The 20,883-nt window shown below is 33.7% G+C and overlaps 2 protein-coding genes and 1 long non-coding RNA gene across 4 annotated transcripts in view; 1 reads left to right on the top strand and 2 right to left on the bottom strand.

The window, feature by feature from the left end:
- Positions 1-20,883, top strand: part of LOC127733126 (TNFAIP3-interacting protein 2-like) — a 205,881-nt gene that overhangs the window by 117,996 nt on the left and 67,002 nt on the right. The gene's annotated exons all lie outside the window — the stretch shown is intronic.
- The window catches only part of LOC127733110 (tudor domain-containing 6-like), a 102,053-nt gene that overhangs the window by 45,939 nt on the left and 35,231 nt on the right, over positions 1-20,883 (bottom strand). Inside the window, exons 5-9 of one of the 2 annotated variants that reach the window (XM_052242392.1) lie at positions 10,016-10,154; positions 7,897-7,995; positions 6,649-6,695; positions 6,061-6,149; positions 1,408-1,965 (exon numbers count right to left, since the gene is read on the bottom strand). In XM_052242392.1, coding sequence (XP_052098352.1) covers positions 1,408-1,965; positions 6,061-6,149; positions 6,649-6,695; positions 7,897-7,995; positions 10,016-10,154 — 932 coding nt within the window. The remainder of the gene's footprint in view (positions 1-1,407; positions 1,966-6,060; positions 6,150-6,648; positions 6,696-7,896; positions 7,996-10,015; positions 10,155-20,883) is intronic. The other variant, XM_052242393.1, reaches the window with a different exon arrangement.
- On the bottom strand, positions 16,210-20,154 carry LOC127733196 (uncharacterized). Its single transcript, XR_007996888.1, has 2 exons — positions 19,862-20,154; positions 16,210-17,001 (listed from the first exon to the last, which is right to left on the bottom strand). It is a non-coding gene; the product is annotated as an uncharacterized LOC127733196 (long non-coding RNA).

Raw genomic sequence — 20,883 nt, 5'->3', positions numbered from 1 at the left:
AGATAGATCTTGACCTGATAATCAGTTTTACCCATATCAGATTTACTCTAAATGCTTTGGTTTCAGAGATATAAGCCAAAATCTACATTTTACCCCTATGTTCTATTTTTAGCCATGGCGGCCATCTTGGTCGGTTGGTGGGGTCATCAGACACATTTTTTAAACTAGATACCCTAATGATGATTGTGGCTAAGTTTGGTTAAATTTGGCCCAGTGGTTTCAGAGGAGAAGATTTTTGTAAAAAAATGACGACGACGCCGCCGACGGACGACAAGTGATGAGAACAGCTCACTTGGCCCTTCGAAAATGGTAAAAATTGTCATTTCAGGGCAACAACTCCTATAAAAAGGTTGATGGACAGTTTAGACGTCAATGAACAATTGGTAGAGCTCAACATTCTGAACATTTTTGCACAGTCAGATTTTCTCTATTTAAAATGGTTTTCAAAATAATAGCCAAAACTTGTATTTGACCCCTATGTTCTATTTTTAGCCATGTCGGCCATTTGACACATTTTTTAAACTAGATTCGTACCCCAATGATGATTGTGGCCAAGTTTGGTTAAATTTGGCCCAGTAGTTTCGGAGAAGATTTTTGTAAAAGTTAACCGATGACGACAGACACCAAGTGATGAGAAATGCTCACTTGGCCCTCTAAGGGCCAGGTGAGCTAAAAATGCCCTCCTCCTTCAGAATTTTGTGATTATCGAACTAATTAAGAGGTTTTGGTCAGTGGAAACCTTTGTACAAGTCTGAAGAAGATCTGATGAAAAATGAAGTTGGTATTTCTACAAGAAATGATAACGGTCGTTTTTACAAATCCCCCTCTATAAAAAGAAAAGTTCCACATTTAATATTTTTCTAATTGTAAAACTCATAATTTTTTAGTTGTGAGGGTTATATTTATCGCTAGGAGTAAGTTTTCAATTGAGAAACAGGAACTATATATGTATGCACTTTGAAGGTACTATTAACCAACATCATCTGGTGTTTTAATGCAGTTGTTATTTTTTACCCTGCAATGATAACATTGTCTTCTCAAAGAGTCCAACATTCAGTTTAACACTTAACATATTTTGTCTCAATACATCTATTTAAGTAAAATTTCTATAGATTATTCAAAATTCTTAAAATATTTGGTCAAGTAGTGCTGAATCAATTCACGGTTAATCATTTGAAGACAATTTACTGCGGATTCATTATTATTCCTGGATTATGTTGGTATAGGTAAAACATGAATTTGAATGTTAACGTAGTACACATTTTCTCTTGACATATATGCAGACTTTGGCAAAACCATAAAATCAACTACAAACGAAAATACAATTTTTCCTCAATCAACGAAATTTGGTATCCACGAAAATAGATAATCCACAGTACAACACAAATTACATGTAGTTATGCTTACCTGCTAGAGATTCCATGCTTGCATGCATATTTTGTCTTTTACCATAATCCATATTACCCTTTCTGTGAGCTCCATAATTAGGGGTATTATGATAGTTGTCCTGGTATGTGTATCCATAATTGTTATTGTTATAACTATGATCTTCATAATAACCTCCCCCATAACCTTCATATCCATTGTAATAATCCCCACCTGGGTAAGGTTGGCCACGCCCAAAACCTCTGTAATCTATGTTATTTCCATCATTATAGTATCTTGGTTGCCTGTTGCCATGCCCATACCCATCACCAAAGGGATTTCCATAGCCTGGATTTCTCCCACGTCCATATCCTCTGTCCCCTTGTGGCATCCCACGCCCATAACCACCAGAGTTGCTGTTCCTAAAATCTTGTGGACTAGCGCCACGTCCTCGTCCTCTTGCACCAGCATAGGATCCACAATCAGACTGTCCATCATATTCCATTAATCCATTTCCATCAAATTGGTTAAATCTTTGACTCAGTTGTGATGGCCCATGTTGTACAGGCATATATGAAGGGTTTGGGGTCACTCTTCCACCTGGAATAATACTCCTACTTAGTTATCACTATAAATACAGATAATTTCCAGAAAAAACTAGTGTTTTGTAAAGAACAGGAAGAAGACTATATAATGCCTTTGATGTTGAAATATTTTTCCAACAGCTTTCATAAAAAGATAACTGTTTCAATTACTCAGTCTGGCCTTTTAACATAAAAAGTGTGTTACATACAAATACCTACCTTGTTAGCTTACATCCTTTATTTCATATGTACTAAGCTGTTTATCAAATGAAAGAATCTTTAAATAAAATTAAAAAAAAACAAATACTTTGACAGTCAGATTGCTGCCCATTGCTGCTGAAAAGAGCCATAAGTAATTTTTCATTGCCATTTAGAGCTTACTGTATATCAGGAGTTTGCTTGTTCTTGACTACAGGAAGGGAAAAATATTGTAGCAGTTTTCCTTGTATTATGTTATGTTTTCAAATAATGAACAAGTAAAACTGTGAGCTACTGCTCACTGATGATACCCCTGCCGAAATATTTCGGTAAACAGGAAGTTGTTGAGTGATGCATCACACGGTATAGCTGACTTATATAAACCCTGAAACCAAATTTCAGAAATCCTTGTCAAGTAGAGTTCCTGAGAAAAATGTGACGAAAATTTTCAACTTGGCTGTCATGTGTAAAATAATACAAGTGTTCAGTAAACAGGAAGTTGTTGAGTGATGAATCTGAAAACGCATCACACGGTGTAACTTACTTATATAAACCCTGAAACCAAATTTCAGAAATCCTTGTCAAGTAGTTCCTGAGAAAAATGTGACGAAAATTTTCAACTTGGCTATCATGTGTAAAATAATACAAGTGTTCGGTAAACAGGAAGTTGTTGAGTGATGAATCTGATAACACATCACACGGAGTAACTTACTTATATAAACCCTGAAACCAAATTTCAGAAATCCTTGTCAAGTAGAGTTCCTGAGAAAAATGTGACGAAAATTTTCAACTTGGCTGTCATGTGTAAAATAATACAAGTGTTCAGTAAACAGGAAGTTGTTGAGTGATGAATCTGAAAACGCATCACACGGTGTAACTTACTTATATAAACCCTGAAACCAAATTTCAGAAATCTTTGTCAAGTAGTTCCTGAGAAAAATGTGACGAAAATATTCATGGGACCGACGGACTGATGGATGGACTGACGGATGGATTGACGGAAGGACAGACAGAGGTAAAACAGTATACCCAGTGTTCTACAATTCTCCTTTCCTGTCACCCGTGGTAAGTTGATTAAGGTCACAGGAAAGTGGAAATTTAAACCTTTGTTGTCCGTGGGCAAGTAAAATTAAATTACAGAAACTTCCTATTCATACAGATTAAAGATCGATGTAACTGTTTGTATTCTTTTATTTCAACCAAAGTCTCAAAGCCAGATCATTGTTGTTGGTGTAAATCATGCAGGGGTTTTAAAGTGTAGGGAGAAAAACGTGTGTACGTATTTCGCAATCAATGTCATAAATACGCTTGATAGCTAAGCAAGGAAAATCCGCAATGTCAAGTATCCATCCGATCTAGATGCAAAAACCGAATAACCGGAACGCAAACGGGAAAACATGTAATATCCGGACCAGACATGTAAAGGGTCAAAGCATCAATCCTTCCTTGTCACTTCCAAAGAAGACAGTTGCAATAGAGCCAAAAAGAGGACAAAAAGAATTGTGTCAAACTAAAATTAATATATTTCAAAATAAAATTAATACATTGTATATTCCATCAAATGTTTTGTATATCTACATGAACATTGAATTATCAACAAATCACAAGCTGGTTAGACAAACTAATTAATTTCAAAAGAATTAACAGAGTTCATAATTTCAAATTAAACTACATGTATAAACATGGCATGCGATGAAAGGAATAAAAAAATTAGGAAAACAATTTTTAAATAGTATAAAATTCAGGGAAAATTCATTAAACTTGTGGGAAAGTGAATTTTTGATATCAACTTTCCCTTGGAAAGTTGCATATGTATAAAAATCCTAAAACACTGATACCCCCCCCCCCCCTTTTTATAAAGCGGGGGTATAAATATCAAAGGAGATTATACCATTTACACATTAAATAGTAAACAAACATGCAATTTTTTTTGTAGAAAAGCAGAATGATGAAATTCAGAATAAGCCAGATAATTTATGCCATCAATATAATTTTAAAACACATTGATGTTTTATACATGACCATTAAAAGGTTTCCCATTGCCTCTGAAGGTGGTTGTACTTTCAATAAAAATGCCCACATTATTGTGCTCATCATACCTCCACTCACAATTCTAAGTAATGTGTCTTCACTATTATTTGTGGGATACCAATTTTCATACATTTATAGATTTAGGTAAACCATGAATTTACATGTTCAATGAAGTACAATTTTTTTATAGACTCATATGCAAACTTTGGCAAAACCATGAATATCCACGAAAAATATTTGTTTTCCTAAATCCACAAAAATTGGTACCCAAGAAAATAAATAAATCCACAGTATCTGAAAACAGCAAGTAGGTGTTTAACAGACAAAAAGAAAGCTCACAAGTTACAACTCATCACTGTAAAAATGCTGACCAATGACTTAGTCATTCTGATTTCTCTTTGTTGAAGGACGTACTCTGACATATAATTGTTTATATCAAAGTCACTTGAACTCCGGTGGATAGTTGTCTCATTGGCAATCATACCACATCTCCTTATTTTTATATTGATATTAGAATGTTCAAACAGTTTCAAACAAAAGTTAAATGCTACAAGTTCAGCATTAACCCCTTAGCTCACCACACTTCGTTTGTGTTCCTGGATAATAGCCAAGAAGTCCTGGTCTGTTATTGTATCCTATAGCAAGTAAAAAACACAAGATATCAATTTTAATGTCATGTACATTCATTCAACTGATTTTACTTCAAAACATTCCCTCCCCTTTTATTTTTCTAGCAACTTTAAAGATCAAAACTCAATTTCTAAAAATTAAATAATACAGGTTGTTTACCATCAACATATTTTCGTCCAGATTAAAATTTTCTTAGTTTCTGAAAATATCTTCAGTTTCTGACACAGAATAACTGTAGTCAAAGAATTTAGAATTGGTTATATGATTTGAATTTATATTCAATTTTTTGCTTTTGTGCAATACACTTTGCTGTTGCGAATTGACCCCCCCTCCCCCCACAAAAAAAATAAAAAATTTATCCCCCCTTTTTTTGTGCAATACACTATGCTGTTGCGTATTAACCCCCCTCCCCCCCCTCCAACACACACACTTTTTTTTCAAATCTTTCATATGGATTTTTTTGTAATAAAAAAAAGATGCAACATTTGCAGATATTTTTACTGGTCTTCCTTTATAAATATGCATTTCTTTAAACATAATTTAAAAGCAGTATAAGGGAGGTAACCAAAACGGTGTATTTGGATTACCTCCCTTACACTGCTTTTAAATTGTCTAAATTATTCATTTACCATTACTTTATACATAATTTAAAAGCAGTGTAAGGGAGGTAATTCAAATGATGTATTTGAATTACCTCCCTTACACTGCTTTAAATTATGTTTTGTACTAAAGTATTTGTCCATTAACCAAGACACCCTTGTTTTCCCCCTTTTTTGCCCCTGATTCCTTAATGGTTTGAGTCATAACCCCCAAAAGCAAATCCTAACCATCCCTTTGTGGTATGGAAACTTGTGGTATAACCTTAGAGAGATCCATACACCGTTCCACAAGTTATTGTCTGGAAACTAGAAAAATGCTTATTTTTGGCCCCTAATTCCTTAACTGTTGGTACCATAACCCCCAAAATCAATCCCAACCTTCCTTTTGTGGTATTGAACCTTATGGTAAAATTTCATAGAGATCCATTCACTTAAACTTAAGTTATTGTGCGAAAACCAATGTGTCTTCGGACGATGACGACGACGTCATACTAATATACGACCGCAAAATTTTTTTGCGGTCGTATAAAAATTGGTATCATTTGAATAAAAGTACGTTCAGTGTAGACAAACGAAATAGAATATAAATATAGAATAAGGAATATCCAGTCAGAAGTTAATGCTATGAGTTCAGCATTAACCTCTGTTCTCACCACATTTCATGTGTGTTCCTAAATAACTGCCAAGAATTCCTGGTCTGCCATCGTTTCTTATACCTTGGTTATTCATCTGTTTATGAGCTCTGAAAAATTAAAAAAAAAATTAATTCAATTTGCGCTGATATTTAACTAGATCAACATTAATTTTTTTGCTTTCTTCCTTTTGAAATATTCTTATAAATTGTTCATTTTTTAGCTGTTTGGATATTTAAAAGAATGCCATCATTGCAGTTTATTTGGGCTAGTTTTGACATATTTGTTCCTCAAATATTTTGCTTTAATAGTGAAAATTTGTAGCTCCAACATTGAAAACTTTCACTTACATTAAATCGTAAAGTACATCTTTATATCAAGATTCACATTCGACAAAGTTTAAACAGAATTGGACACAAAACAAAGAACAAACACCAAGATGCACATTGTTTGAATTCTACATATCTTCTCCACTTACAAAAATGTCTGTCTACCATTATTTGAAAAGAAAAACACTCTTCTGATTAATATTTTTTATTTGTCTTTAAAAGTCATACAAGCTGTACCTTATAAATGTTTTGAATAAAATTTCAGTGAAACAATATTTACCCATGCTGTCCATGATGACCGTTGGTTAATACAATTCTTCTTCCAGACTGAAAATAAAAATAGACAATACAATCAATATGACTGTGCTTTTTCCTTAGAATGCTTATCTATCCACATGGTACTTTTATGACAGTTGTTATTTCCTGTCTTAGTCGTGGCACTCTGTTCATGAAATTTATCAAAGTGCTTGTGATCAGAGAAGAGTCAAGATTGCATTCATTTTGCAGTGGGAACTTAAATTTGTAAATATTTCAACAACAATGAAACCATTGATATTCTTAGGACAGTTACTAGATTAACATGGGCAGTTTTTCGTAACTTGATTATCTGAGTAAATATTTCATTGATAAATTTCTTGAAAAGTTCATAAATAGGATGTATAAAATGTTGTGCTTAATGCAAAATGTTTTTTTTTATTATCTCAAAAGTATAGATAAAATCTGGAAAATCGAAAACTAAGGGTTTTGATTGCAAGATGCAATTTTAACTACAGAAGTTAATCTTTTGAAATATTTTACCCTCCCCCATTCAAATAGATACCTGAATATTGATATTAGAAAATTTTGAAGGGTAACACAATGACATATATTTTGCATCAATGGTTAGCTTTGTTGGTGACTTCTGAAATATTTTAAAGCCATATTGACTTTACAAGTTCAATGTTGATATCCTCAATTATAGCATACATGAATGACTACACACCATCTTAAAATAATTAATGATTTTTTCAACTGGCATATATGGAATGCTATTCAAGAAATGAATATAAAATTATAAATGATTACTTTACACATGGATTTATTTTTAGCAATCACGAAAAAATATCACATGCACAACTAGTTCATAGAAATCAACAATTTTAAAATGAAAGGAAAATGGCAGGGTGCAAACATAATAACTCTCAGAAGTGCATTGTTTATCTTGATCAGCTGAGAAATCTTTTCAAAGGATTTTGAAAGCCACTGATGTATCATTTCAGTATATGTTTACATAACTGACAGATAAATTTAAGTCTTGAAAGATGGAAATGTGATGAAAAGTGTTCATGCATACAAGGTAAAAGTATAATTTAGCAATATGCAAAACATTTTTTCCCTTAGGATGCCATATAATATATAATTACAGGAAGAAAGACAACTGCTTGCATTCAGCCTCTCGTGATAATTACACAAACAAAATATATCCTTAGTTCAAACGATAACATGTTTTTCTAAAAATGTTTTGTAATGCATTCCTTTTTGTTTTTACCTTTACTGAGCCTTTATCACTGTCGCTGTCTGAACCTCTGGGCCGGGATTGACCACCCATTCTACTTGAAGGCAAGGAATTAAGAAACTCTTCTTGATCCTGATTAAAATACAATACAATAACTTATATTACTATGTATTACTATCTTTTTCTTTTTAAACTTAAATTAATACCATAAAACATAACACAAGTCTAGTGACCTTTTCCTTGACGCACAAGACCTCTCTGTCACTTTTTAGCACCTTGCAATTAAGAGAAATAAAGACTGACCAATATGGTTTCATCAACTATTGTTTAAGTGTGGCTAAACATGCATTCCTGAGGACTGTTATCTTGTGAGTTGCATGTTTATAATCAGGCATGATTGCTTTGTTCATAGGTCAGGCCATTATTTTTTTCGCTTGAATAGTTTTACAATTGTTATGTCAGGCCTTTTATAACTTGCTATGCAGTATGGGTTTTAGTCATTGTTGAAGGCCATGCAGTGACCTTTAATTGCAAACTTTTACAACATTCAGTTTCTGGTGGTAAGCTGTCTCATTGGCAATCATAACACATCTTATTTTTATATAGCGTAAAGGTATAAAATAAAGCAGGGTTCATATACATGCAATATACACATGTTCTCTCAAAGAATATAGTAGATAGTTTGCCCAATTGATGCTAGACATCCAATTTCATATATATATATAGTGGTCTAAAGCGATGGACACAGTGCAGGTGGTGTTGTCTTGATCTCCCAATAGCATGAGTTCGAATCCCGGCGAGGGAAGAACAAAAATTTGCTTCCGCAAATTTGCAGATTTAACATTGTTGTGCTGATATTTAGAGTAGTTATGAATATAATATGTGTTTTCAGCCGTGTACAATGGATGGATCTGTTGTAGAGTTGTCACTTGTCTAGACATACTTATCAAAATAATTATTTCTGTGACTGTATCATACGATCCTTTACGATAGATATTTAGCTAATCTGCAATCAATTCCATCTTCATGCCTAATATATCATGTACTGTGTTACAACTCTAGACTCTACTGATGCGGAAAGGTAACACAGCTGAATTATTAGTTCAGTCTAGGTGGCCGAGTGGTCTAGAGCGATGGACACAGTGCAGGCGGTGTTGTCTCAATATCCCAATAGCATGAATTCGAATCCCGCCGAGGGAAGAACAAAAATTTGCTTTTGCAGATTTAACATTGTTGTGCTGATATTTAGAGTAGTTATATATATATATACACTGTACTGATTATATATATATATATATATATATATATATATATATATTGAAAAGTTTTGAATTTTGTCCACGCTGTGCATAAAATAGGGAAAAAAAAGTAAGGCTGAAAATGCACCAAATATTTATATTCAATATGAATATTCACATTTTGTCTATTACAACAACAAATTGTTCAAAAATGTTCTCCATAGTATCCTACTGGTTTCACTGTTTAACAGATCTTCAAGGATATGGTTGCTGGCGACGTCGTCAGGGGTAACGTCCATCAGTGACATTATTATTTAGTCCTGAACGTCATAATATAGCACAACGTAGGTACTTAAAACGAAAGTGAAAGTACTAAATAATAATGTCACTGATGGACGTTACCCCTGACGAAGTCGCAAGCAACCATAATCCTTGAAGATCTGTTAAACAGTGAAACCGGTAGGATACTATGGAGAACATTTTTGAACAATTTATGTTTGTACTGATACCTATTTTTCCATTGCAAATTCTAACTTCCTGGCAGTCAACATATTTATGGGAAATTGAGTACTGTAAAATATCTCAAAAGTTATATGTGGGTAGGTAGTGATAAATTTTATATGTTTTTATTGTAATAAATATTTTGTTTGATAAATAAAAAAAGTCTTGTGTATACTTCTAGGTAAATCCATGTTGAATCCATTTCTGTGTCATTACCCTGATATTAACTGAGTGACCTTAGACGAGGAACACAACTTCAGTTTTAGTTTTCAAGAAATCTGGTTTTTTTTTACATTGAACATATATATATAGATAAAAGTATGTACTTCCATATCAGTTACAAAAAAATCTGTGTTGTTAGAGCTACCTCAGCAACTTTTAGCATGACTTTTTCTTAATAATTGCATAAAAACCTGTTTTTCGTTCTTTCTCCTTTGTCTGTCCTCATCTGACATAGCAATAGCAACTTTTAGGGTATGTTCTCTCAATTCAAATTTATTCAACTGACGTATGGCATCTTCTGCTTCGGCCAAATTAGACATGGTCACAAACCTTTTGGAAAAACGTTTGAAAAAATTATGTGTAAATTACTATAATGAACTACACCAACTTTACAGCATTGGTCGTATAACCACTGTTAAGGATGCTGTAAACCAATGTTTTTGTTTACATTATTGAAAATATTACCCATGATGTTAGATTCTGCAACAGTGAATTGCAAAAGCTGGGCAGAACTCTTAATATGTAATATATATAAACCATCATTTAACCATGTTCACAGATACAAACTAACATTTATATGAATCAATACATATACAATCATAGTATTATCATACCATAGATCTTTATCTGTAAGGCCAATTTTTTTTATCAGGAAACTATTTTTCACCTTTAAAGGAGAACATATCACTTCAGAGATATCTCTTTATAAGCAAAATTTGAATAAATTTCTTAGAAATTTGATTTTCAATTGAATGTTTTACCGGTGTGTATAGTACACTGGTTTTTATTCTGGGAATGATTTCTGAAAGGGGGGTGCGTATTATGTATGGCTATACTGTTCTTGAGACTTTCTTTTCAGGTCAAATAATTCTGATCAAGAAACCAGGTGGTCTGAAGGAAAATATTTTCATAGCATAAACTTGATTGTTGTTATGTTTTACATGTATATTTGTACCTTCTTGAATCTGATTTGTAATGATAAATGCAAATAAAAATCATTTAAATGCTTTAGTAGTTGTTTTTTGCGTTTTCTTGTGTTCTTCGTTGCCGCCGGGAAGTTGCATTTGATCATGTCCAAATAAGAAATGAAGGATTCTATCAATGGCCAAATTAGTGTAGGTGTAACTGTTTCTCGAGTTTATAACTTACTTTGTATATGTGTTCTAACAAGGAAAACGGAAGGTAAATGTATGAAAATTGAACGAAACACGCCCGTTTGATGATAGCGACCGCCATTGTTTTTTTTTTACTTTTGTAGTATCAGGTGATCATGTGTCATGTGTTTTTTAACAATTGTAAAGTTGAATAAAGTGATAATTTTAAACACGTTTTTACTTTGTAACATTTTAAAAAAAAAACCTTCATACAAATCATAATTGCAGACATGTCAATACCATCTTGTAAACTGTACAGATAAGATTAAGGAACAAAATTAATCTGTCAATATTGAATTGTTTTGACAACGATTAGACTTCCTAATTGACATTCAATAAGAGTGTGATAATTTGGATTATACGATTAAATGAGTACCAACAAACAATAAATAAAATTAGCAGAGATTAATATTTGTTTAGTAAGTCCATTCTACCTATAAATCAAATGAGTGAACAGATGATCACATGATGCAAATCAGAACGAGGTTGATCCTTTGTTATGCAAAGTTAGACTTTTTATTCAGGAGACAAAATTATTTTTTTTTTATATATGTTAGTAAAATTGAGAATGGAAATGGGGAATGTGTCAAAGAGACAACAACCCGACCATAGAGCAGACAACAGCCGAAGGCCACTAATGGGTCTTCCATGCAGCGAGAAATTCCCGCACCCGGAGACGTCCTTCAGCTGGCCCCTAAACAAATATGTATACTAGTTCAGTGATAATGGACGTCATACTAAACTCCAAATTATGCACAAGAAACTAAAATTAAAAATGATACAAGACTAACAAAGGCCAGAGGCTCCTGACTTGGGACAGGCGCAAAAATGCAGTGGGGTTAAACATGTTTTTCGAGATCTCAACCCTCCCCCTATACCTCTAGCCAATGCAGAAAAAACAAACGTACAACAGTACGCACAGTAAAACTCAGTTTAAGAGAAGTCCGAGTCCGATGTCAGAATAGGAAACAAAAGAAAATAAACAAAATGACAATAATACATAAATAACAACAGACTACTAGCAGTTACTGACATGCCAGCTCCAGACCTCAATTAAACTGATTGAAAGATTATGTCTTCATCATATGAATATCAGGCACAATCCCTCCTGTTAGGGGTTTAGTATTATACCATCATAAAATATATGAGAAGAACATAACCCGTGTCATGTTTTTGGATAGTCAGGAATTGTTCGTAGTTTGAAAGTTTTACTATAGTGATGTTATTAATAATCTTTATTTGAAATTATGTTTGTAAACATTTTTCTTTGTTTGGATGTTTTTGCGTTGGTGAGTTTAGGAAGTTCAGAACAATGGCAGAGGAATTTATTATTGTGGACCCGGTGGTGGAAAATTGCAATGTTTTCCAAGACCAGGCAATAGTGGTGAAGGATGATGGTTCCCGTCCGTTGATTCATACTGGAGCTCCATCATCATCAGTCCATCTGTTTAAATTCTGTTCCGAAACGAGCGACAGTTGAGAAAAACAACAAGAGGCTCTCAAGAGCCTGAATCGCTCACCTGTATTTCAGAGGAGAAGATTTTTCAATGTTAGCAAACTTGATGAACAAATTGTGTAAAATTGTCTTTAAAGGGCAATAACTCCTTAAGGGGTCAATTGACAATTATGGTCATATTAACTTTTTTGTAGATCTTACTTTGCTGAACATTAATGCTGCTTACAGTTTATATATATCTATAATAATATTCAAAATAATAACAAAAAACGGCAAAATTTTGTTAAAACTACCAATTCGGTGGCAGCAACCCAACAATGGGTTGTTCGATTCGTCTAAAAATTTCAGAGCTGATAGATCTTGACCAATTGAACAATTTGACCCCATGTCAGATTTGCTCTAAAAGCTTTAGTTTTTGAGATATAAGCCAAAAACTGCATTTGACCCCTATGTTCTATTTTTAGCCATGGCGGCCATGTTTGTCGATGGATCAAAACTTCAGATACAATTTATAAACTAGATACCCTAAGGAACATTTAGTTAAAGTTTGAAGGTATTTGGCCCAGTAGTTTCAGAGGAGAAGATTTTTGAAATAGTTTACGACCACAGAAGACAACAGAAGACGATGACGACGACAGACGCCAAGTGATGGCATAAGCTCACATGGGCCCCTCGGGCCCCGGTGAGCTAAAAAGGGGGCGGAGCTTAATAATGTGCCTTTTACAAGTGTGGAAGTTAATCAACAACGACCAGACTTGTTAGCTCTATACAATGAGCTATTAATAAACAACCAAAAACTTTATTTGGAACAACAAAAAGCTATTAATGAGCTAACCAAATCAGTAATTGAAATTAAAAATGCTGTTAGTGTTATTCAGAAAACAGCTGATCCGAATGCGCCGACACAGTTGATAACAACAAACAATAATCGGGGCAAATCTCCAAAAACATTTTATGATAGCATTTCTGAGGAAGAATCAGAACGGGATTATGAATCCTCTCAGGAGGATGAGGAGGAAATGACAAAGGAACCACCAGAAAAGAGGATGAAAGTTCCTATGAAAATGTCAAAAATGAAAAAAGTTGAAAACATTTTGTCAAAGAAGCAAAAGTTAGGATCGCCGGTGTATGACGAGATTGCAAAAATTGTAAATCAAGGGGTGGAGTCTGCCATTGATCATAAAAACAAAGAGGTACACAAATTAGTTGACAAATATGTATGACCAGAGAATTGTGAATTTTTAACTGTAGGTGGAGTTATCCGGAAACTCTATGCACCTCTTATGTGAGTATATACTCCAAAATGACAAAGTTCAACTATCTCCCAAAAGAGCAAATATTAATAAAAATCAAAACCCTGACCACATGCACACCTTCGATATATGTACAAAGTGTGAAAACTTCCTAGCATTCAAACTGTAGGAGGAGTTATGTGGAATAACTATATACCCATAATGGGCGGTACGGAATGACGGACGGACAGGGGTAAAACAATATGCCCCCCAGTTGCGGGGGCATAAAAGACATGAGATTGGTGGCTTTCAAGATCTCCAGAATAAAATGTGTGAGAGAGGAGTATCAGCAGAGGCTGCCGACATCATCATCATCAATTCATGGAGAGATTCTACAAAAAAAACAGTATGGGACATATATCAAAATATGGCTGCTTTTTAGTGACAAAGAAAAAACTGATCAATTTGATCCATCTGTAAACAATGTGTTAAAATTTTTGTTAGAATTGCATATGAATGGTTTAGGATATAGTGCCGTTAATACTGCTAAATCAGTAGTATCTAGTTTTGTTTACTTAATTTCTAATGTGCAAATTGGAAAACATTTTCATGTGAAACAATTTATGAAGTGGATATTTAACAGAAAACCTGTCTTACCAAAATATAATTGTACTTGGAATGTAGAAATTGTTTTAAGTCTATTTAAGACTTAGAAACCAGTTAAAGATATTTCATTAATAAATGTGGATAGTGTCCACATGTGGACACAGATGATGCCCCCGATGGCATATCATATAGTTATAAAGGGACATAACTGAAGAACAGTAAAAGTGACGCTACCCAAATTTGAACTTGATCTGAGTTTTGTGGTAATAAGCATTGGGTGTAAGTCTCATAACATTTGGTTGAGGCTAACTAAAGTAGAGAACAGAAACTAAAAATTCAGCAATTTTTCTATTTGTAAACACGCATAACTCTAGAACGGTTGTGTATAAGTTTTATAACATTTGGTTGAGACAAACTAAAGTTAGAGAACAGAAATGAAAAATTCAGCAATTTTTATGTTGACAAAGGGACATAACTCAAGAATGGTAAAAGTGACACCACCAAATTTCATACCTAATCTGTATTATGTGGTAATAAGCATTGTGTATAAGTTTCATAACATTTGGTTGAGGCAAACTTAAGTTAGAGAAACAAAACTAAATATTTTGCAATTTTTCCATTTATAAAGGGGCATAACTCTAGAACGGTTAAAGTGACGCCACCAAAATTCAAACTTGATCTGTGTTTTTATGGTAATAAGCTTTGTGTATAAGTTTCATAACATTTGGTTGAGGCAAACTCAAGTTAGAGAATGGAAATCAAAAAGGCGGGGGCATAAAAAAGTTAACATTTAAATTGGCCATGTTATTAGCATTGACAAGTTCAAACTAGAGGCTCTCAAGAGCCTGTGTCGCTCACCTGTATTTACTGATGCTTTGGAAATCATGTAAAATAAGGTTAAAATCATAATTAATAGTATTAGATATTAGATATTATAATGATATCTAAGATAATAACAAATGAAATGCTCCGCAGGGCGCAGCTTGATACGACCGCAGAGGTCGAACCCTGAACAGTTGGGGCAAGTATGGACACAACATTCAAGCTTGATACAGCTTTGCATTTGGATTGTGATTAAATATTTGACACAGCATAGGTTTCTGACACAGAATGAATGTGGTCTAAGAACTTAAAAATTTTAAATTGGACATTCACCTATTATGGTCTAATATCCAAAATCTAAATACATGGTTAGATTCAGCATATCAAAGAACCCCAAGAATTCAATTTTTGATGAAATCAAACAAAGTTTAATTTTGGACCCTTTTGACATCAATGTGGACAAAGTTGATAACGGGGCCCAAAAATCAAAAATCTAAATACATGGTTAGATTCAGCATATCAAAGAACCCCATATATTCAATTTTTGTTGAAATCAAACAAAGTTTAATTTTGGACCCCGATTTGGACCAACTTGAAAACTGGGCCCATAATCAAAAATCTAAATACATGTTTAGATTCAGCATATCAAAGAACCCTAAGAATTCAATTTTTGTTAAAATCAAACTAAGTTTTATTTTGGACCCTTTGGACCTTAATGTAGACCAATTTGAAAATGGAACCAAAAATTAAGAATCTAAATACACGGTTAGATTCGGCATATCAAAGAACCCAAATAATTCAATTTTTGATGAAATCAAACAAAGTTTAATTTTGGACCCTTTGGACCTCAATGTGAACCAATTTAAAAACGGGGCCCAAAATCCAAAAACTAAATACACGGTTAGATTCAGCATATTAAAGAACCCCAAGAATTCAAGAATAAAACCCCATTGAAATTGGTCAAGAAATAAGCAATTTATACGAAGTATCTTCTTTTGCACAATACTGTGCAATTAAATATTTCTTGCTATTGCCCAATACTGTACAATTGACAATTTCTTGCTATTGCGCAATATTGTGCTATTGGATATTTCTTGCTATTGCGCAATACTGTGCAATTGAAGATTTCTTGCTATTGCGCAATACTGTGCAATTGAAGATTTCTTGCTATTGTGCAATACTGTGCAATTGAAAATTTCTTGCTATTGCACAATACTTATTATATAATAATTTACACATCCTGTTTGGTGTGTATCTCCTACCATATCATTATTATTTGCTTTTAAATATAAATCAGAAATAACCAACTTAAAATGGAAAATTTTAAAAGAAAAAAAAAAGGAAAAAAAAAAAAATCCCCCCCCCAAATTTTTTGAACCCCCTTATGATTCATCACCCCCAAACTTAATCCTCACCTTCCCTTTGTGGTATGGTACCTTGCAGTACAATTTCAGAGAGATCCATACACTTGAACACAAGTTATTGTCTGGAAACTAGAAAAATGTGTTTTTTGGCCCCTTTTTGGCCCCAAATTCCTAAACGTTTAGGGCAATTACCCCCAAACTCAAACCCAGCTTTCCCTTTGTGATATGGAACCTTGTAGTACAATTTCAGAAAGATCCATATACTTACACACAAGTTATAGTCATGAAACTAGAAAAATGCTTGTTTTTTGCCCCTTTTTTGGCCCCTAATTCCTATAATTTTGAGGCAATTACCCCCAAAATCAATCCCAGCATTCCTTTTGTGATATGGAACCTTGTGGTACAATGTCAGAGAGATCCATACACTAACACACAAGTTATGTCTGGAAGTTACAAAAATGCTTATTTTTGGCACCTAATTCCTTTACTGTTGGTACCATAACCCCCAAAATCAATCCCAACCTTCCTTTTGTGGTATTGAACCTTGTGGTAAAATTTCATAGAGATCCATTCACTTAAACTAAAGTTAGAGTGCGAAAACCAATGTGTCTTCGGACGACGCCGGACGACGACGACGCCAACGTCATACCAATATACGACCACAAAAATTTTTTTGCGGTCGTATAAAAACTGCAAAATTTTTGTAAAATTACTAACTCAGGGGCAGCAACCCAACAACGGGTTGTCGGATTCGTCTGAAAATTTCAGGGCAGATAAATCTAAATCTGATGAACATTTTTGCCTGTCAGATTTGCTCTAAATCAGTAAATGCTTTAGTTTCAGAGATATAAACCAAAAACTGCATTTTACCCCTATGTTCTATTTTTAACCAAGTTGGCAATGATGGTTGGAAGGCAGGGTCATCGGACAATTTTTTTAAACTAGATACCCTAATAATGATTATGGCCAAGTATAGTTAAATTTGTCTCAGTAGTTTCAGAGAAGAAGATTTTTGTAAAAGATTACAAAAATTTACGAAAAATTGTTAAAAATTGACTATTTAGGGCAATACCGTTAAAAGGCTTGTAAAGTCCGCGGTTTTATTCTCCAAAATTGACCCTGACAGCAGGGGTGCTGACTATAGAGTACAATAAGCAAGAAATAAGAGAGAAAATTTCAATTTCGCGATGTGGTTTGTTTACGTTCCGCCATGTTTGTTATTGACATTGTAGAGGGCGCTCTTATCATTTTTCAAACCAATAATTTTACCCAATCCATATTAATAAGTTATTTTTATTCAATATCAAATTAATACTGATAAATTTAAAAATTAAATGCTTTATTACAAAATTCTCGTTTCTTTTCAATGGACAATGGACGACGAACGCCAAGTGATGAGAAAAGCTCACTTGGCCCTTCGGACCAGGTGAGCTAAAAATGCAGAGTATTATTTTAATAGATATTAGAAATTTGGAACTTGATACACGTATCAAGTTCCAAATTTCTAATATCTATTAAAAATGTTCTGTTAAAATAAGATATAGAGACTTGCTTAAGCAAACTAGACCTGGATATCAGTTACCAGAGATATTTATAGAAGCATTTAAGCCAGATTTTAGGATTTGCGTGTTTCATACGTTACATGAATATTTAGGATGCACAAATAAGTTGAGACTTAATAATACTCAATTGTTTTTGAGTTTTCAAAAACCTTATAAACCTGTTAAAAAGGGTACTATTGCCAAGTGGATTAAACAAGTTTTAATTTTGGCTGGAATAGATATTAAAATCTTTACACCTCATAGTACTAGAGGAGCTGCTACTTCCTATGTTAGTGGATGAATTCCAATAGCTTCTATTCTTCACACAGCTGGGTGGAGGAAAGATAGTGTGTTTAGAAAATTTACCAAAGACCAATTACGAATGACAGCTCCTTCAGTAAAGAAATCTTATTGGCTGAAGGAAAATAAGATAGATTTGTGTATATATGGATGCATATAATTTTTTCCAAAAATTTAGAATAATTAGTGTTTTCAAGTAGTGAAAGTATTTAGTGTTTATAAGTATAACTGTTGCTACTTAACAAAGATTTTGACTGAAAGAGCAGAAACTGAACTCTAAAGACTCATGTGATCTATAGGTAGATTGGACTTACTAAATTACCATCTTTAGGTGTGTATAGTACGCAGAACTTTACCCTGGGATAGATTTCTGAGAAGGGGGGTGCGTATTAAGTATGCATACATTGATTTTTAGACTTTTTTTCAGATACGGAAGTCGGCCATGAAACCAGGTGGTCAGGAAGAAAATATTTTCCTTGCAAAACAAATTGATTGTTGTTATGTTTTAAACGTATATTTGTACCTTCTAGTATATGATTTGTAATGTTATATGCCAATAAAATGCTCCGCTGGGGCACAGCTTGATACGACCGCAGAGATCGAATCCTGAACAGTTGGGGCAAGTATATATGGACACAACATTCAAGCTTGATACAGCACTGAATTTGGATTGTAATTCAATATTTGACACAGCATAGGTTTCTGACACAGAATGAATGTGGTCTAAGAACTTAAAAATGTTTAATTTACCTATTCAAACCATATCATTATTATTTGCTTTTATATATAAATCAGAAATAACCAATTTAAAATGGAAAATTTTAAAGAAAAAAAAGGAAAAAAAAATCCCCCCCCCCCCAATTTTTTGAACCCCCTTATGATTCATCACCCCCAAACTCAATCCCAGCCTTCCCTTTGTGGTATGGTACCTTGCAGTACAATCTCAGAGAGATCCATACACTTGAACACAAGTTATTGTCTGGAAACTAGAAAAATGCTTGTTTTTTGGCCCCTTTTTGGCCCCAAATTCCTAAACGTTTTTGGCAATTACCCCAAACTCAAACCCAGCTTTCCCTTTGTGATATGAAACCTTGCAGTACAATTTCATAAAGATCCATACACTTACACACAAGTTATTGTCATGAAACTAGAAAAATGCTTGTTTTTTGGCCCCTTTTTGGCCCCTAATTCCTAAAATTTGGAGGCAATTACCCCCAAAATCAATCCCAGCATTCCCTTTGTGATATGGAACCTTGTGGTACAATGTCAGAGAGATCCATACACTTTCACACAAGTTATTGTCATGAAACTAGAAAAATGCTTATTTTTTGCCCCTTTTTGGCCCCTAATTCGTAAAATTTGGAGGCAATTACCCCCAAAATCAATCCCAGGATTCCCTTTGTGATATGGAACCTTGTGGTGCAATGTCAGAGAGATCCATTCACTAACACACAAGTTATGTCTGGAAGTTACAAAAATGCTTATTTTTGGCCCCTAATTCCTTAACTGTTGGAACCATAACCCCCAAAATCAATCCCCACCTTCCTTTTGTGGTAACGAACCTTATGGTAAAATTTCATAGAGATCCATTCACTTAAACTAAAGTTAGAGTGCGAAAACTAATGTGTCTTCGGACGACGACGACGACGCCAACGTCATACCAATATACGACCGTAAAATTTTTTTGCGGTCGTATAATAAAAATCATTTAAATGCTTTAGTAGTTATGTTTTTTGCGTTTTCTTGTCTCTGTTCTATGTTGCCGCCCGGAAGTTGTACTTTCATATATCCGAATTAGAGATGATTCTGTCAATGGCCAAATAAGTGTAGGTGATTCTCGAGTTTATAACTTACTTTTGATATGTTCTAACAAGGAATACAGAAGGTGAATGTACGAAAATTGAATAAAACACGCTTGTTTGATGATAGTGACCGCCATTGTTTTTAAATTCGTAGTATCAGGTGATCACATGTCATGTGACTTTAACATTATGAAGTTGAATAAAGTGATGATTTTATAAGTTTTGACTTTCGTGACATCCTCATACAAATCATAAATTGTAAGCATGTTTTTAAAATGCCATTTTAATACCTGTACAAATTTGATTGAGGAACATAGTGAATCTGTCATTTTGTTTTGTTTTGACAACGATTAGACTTCCCAATTGATTATCAATAAGAGTGTGATAATCTGGATTTAACGATTCAATGATTACCAACAAACAATAAATGAAATTAGCAGAGGTTAATATTTATTTTAAATCTAATTTATCAACATAAATATTACAATCTATTTATTTATTGTGTATTAAAGAATATTCATAATGAATCCGAATTCCGTACAAGATTCACCGACTACGATTTGCATTTAAACAACTTCCCGATTTAACCCTTCCTGTTGTTCTCAATCAAACACATCTGTGGAAACAATAAAGAATCAAACATCATTTGCTAATTTATTTATTCTGCAACAATGTTTTCATTATCCTGTAATCAACCAGGACTGAAGTTCAATTTGTCCCCGAAAAAGAAATCATTTTCAATGGTCGCATTTTACCGAGTTTCAAGTTTGGATTTTTCCAGA

This window comes from Mytilus californianus, unplaced genomic scaffold (assembly GCF_021869535.1).
Source record: "Mytilus californianus isolate M0D057914Y unplaced genomic scaffold, xbMytCali1.0.p SCAF_3, whole genome shotgun sequence".
NCBI lineage: Eukaryota > Metazoa > Mollusca > Bivalvia > Mytilida > Mytilidae > Mytilus > Mytilus californianus.
The sequence above is the reverse complement of the archived record's forward strand: the minus strand, read 5'-3'. Positions and strand labels throughout refer to the sequence as shown.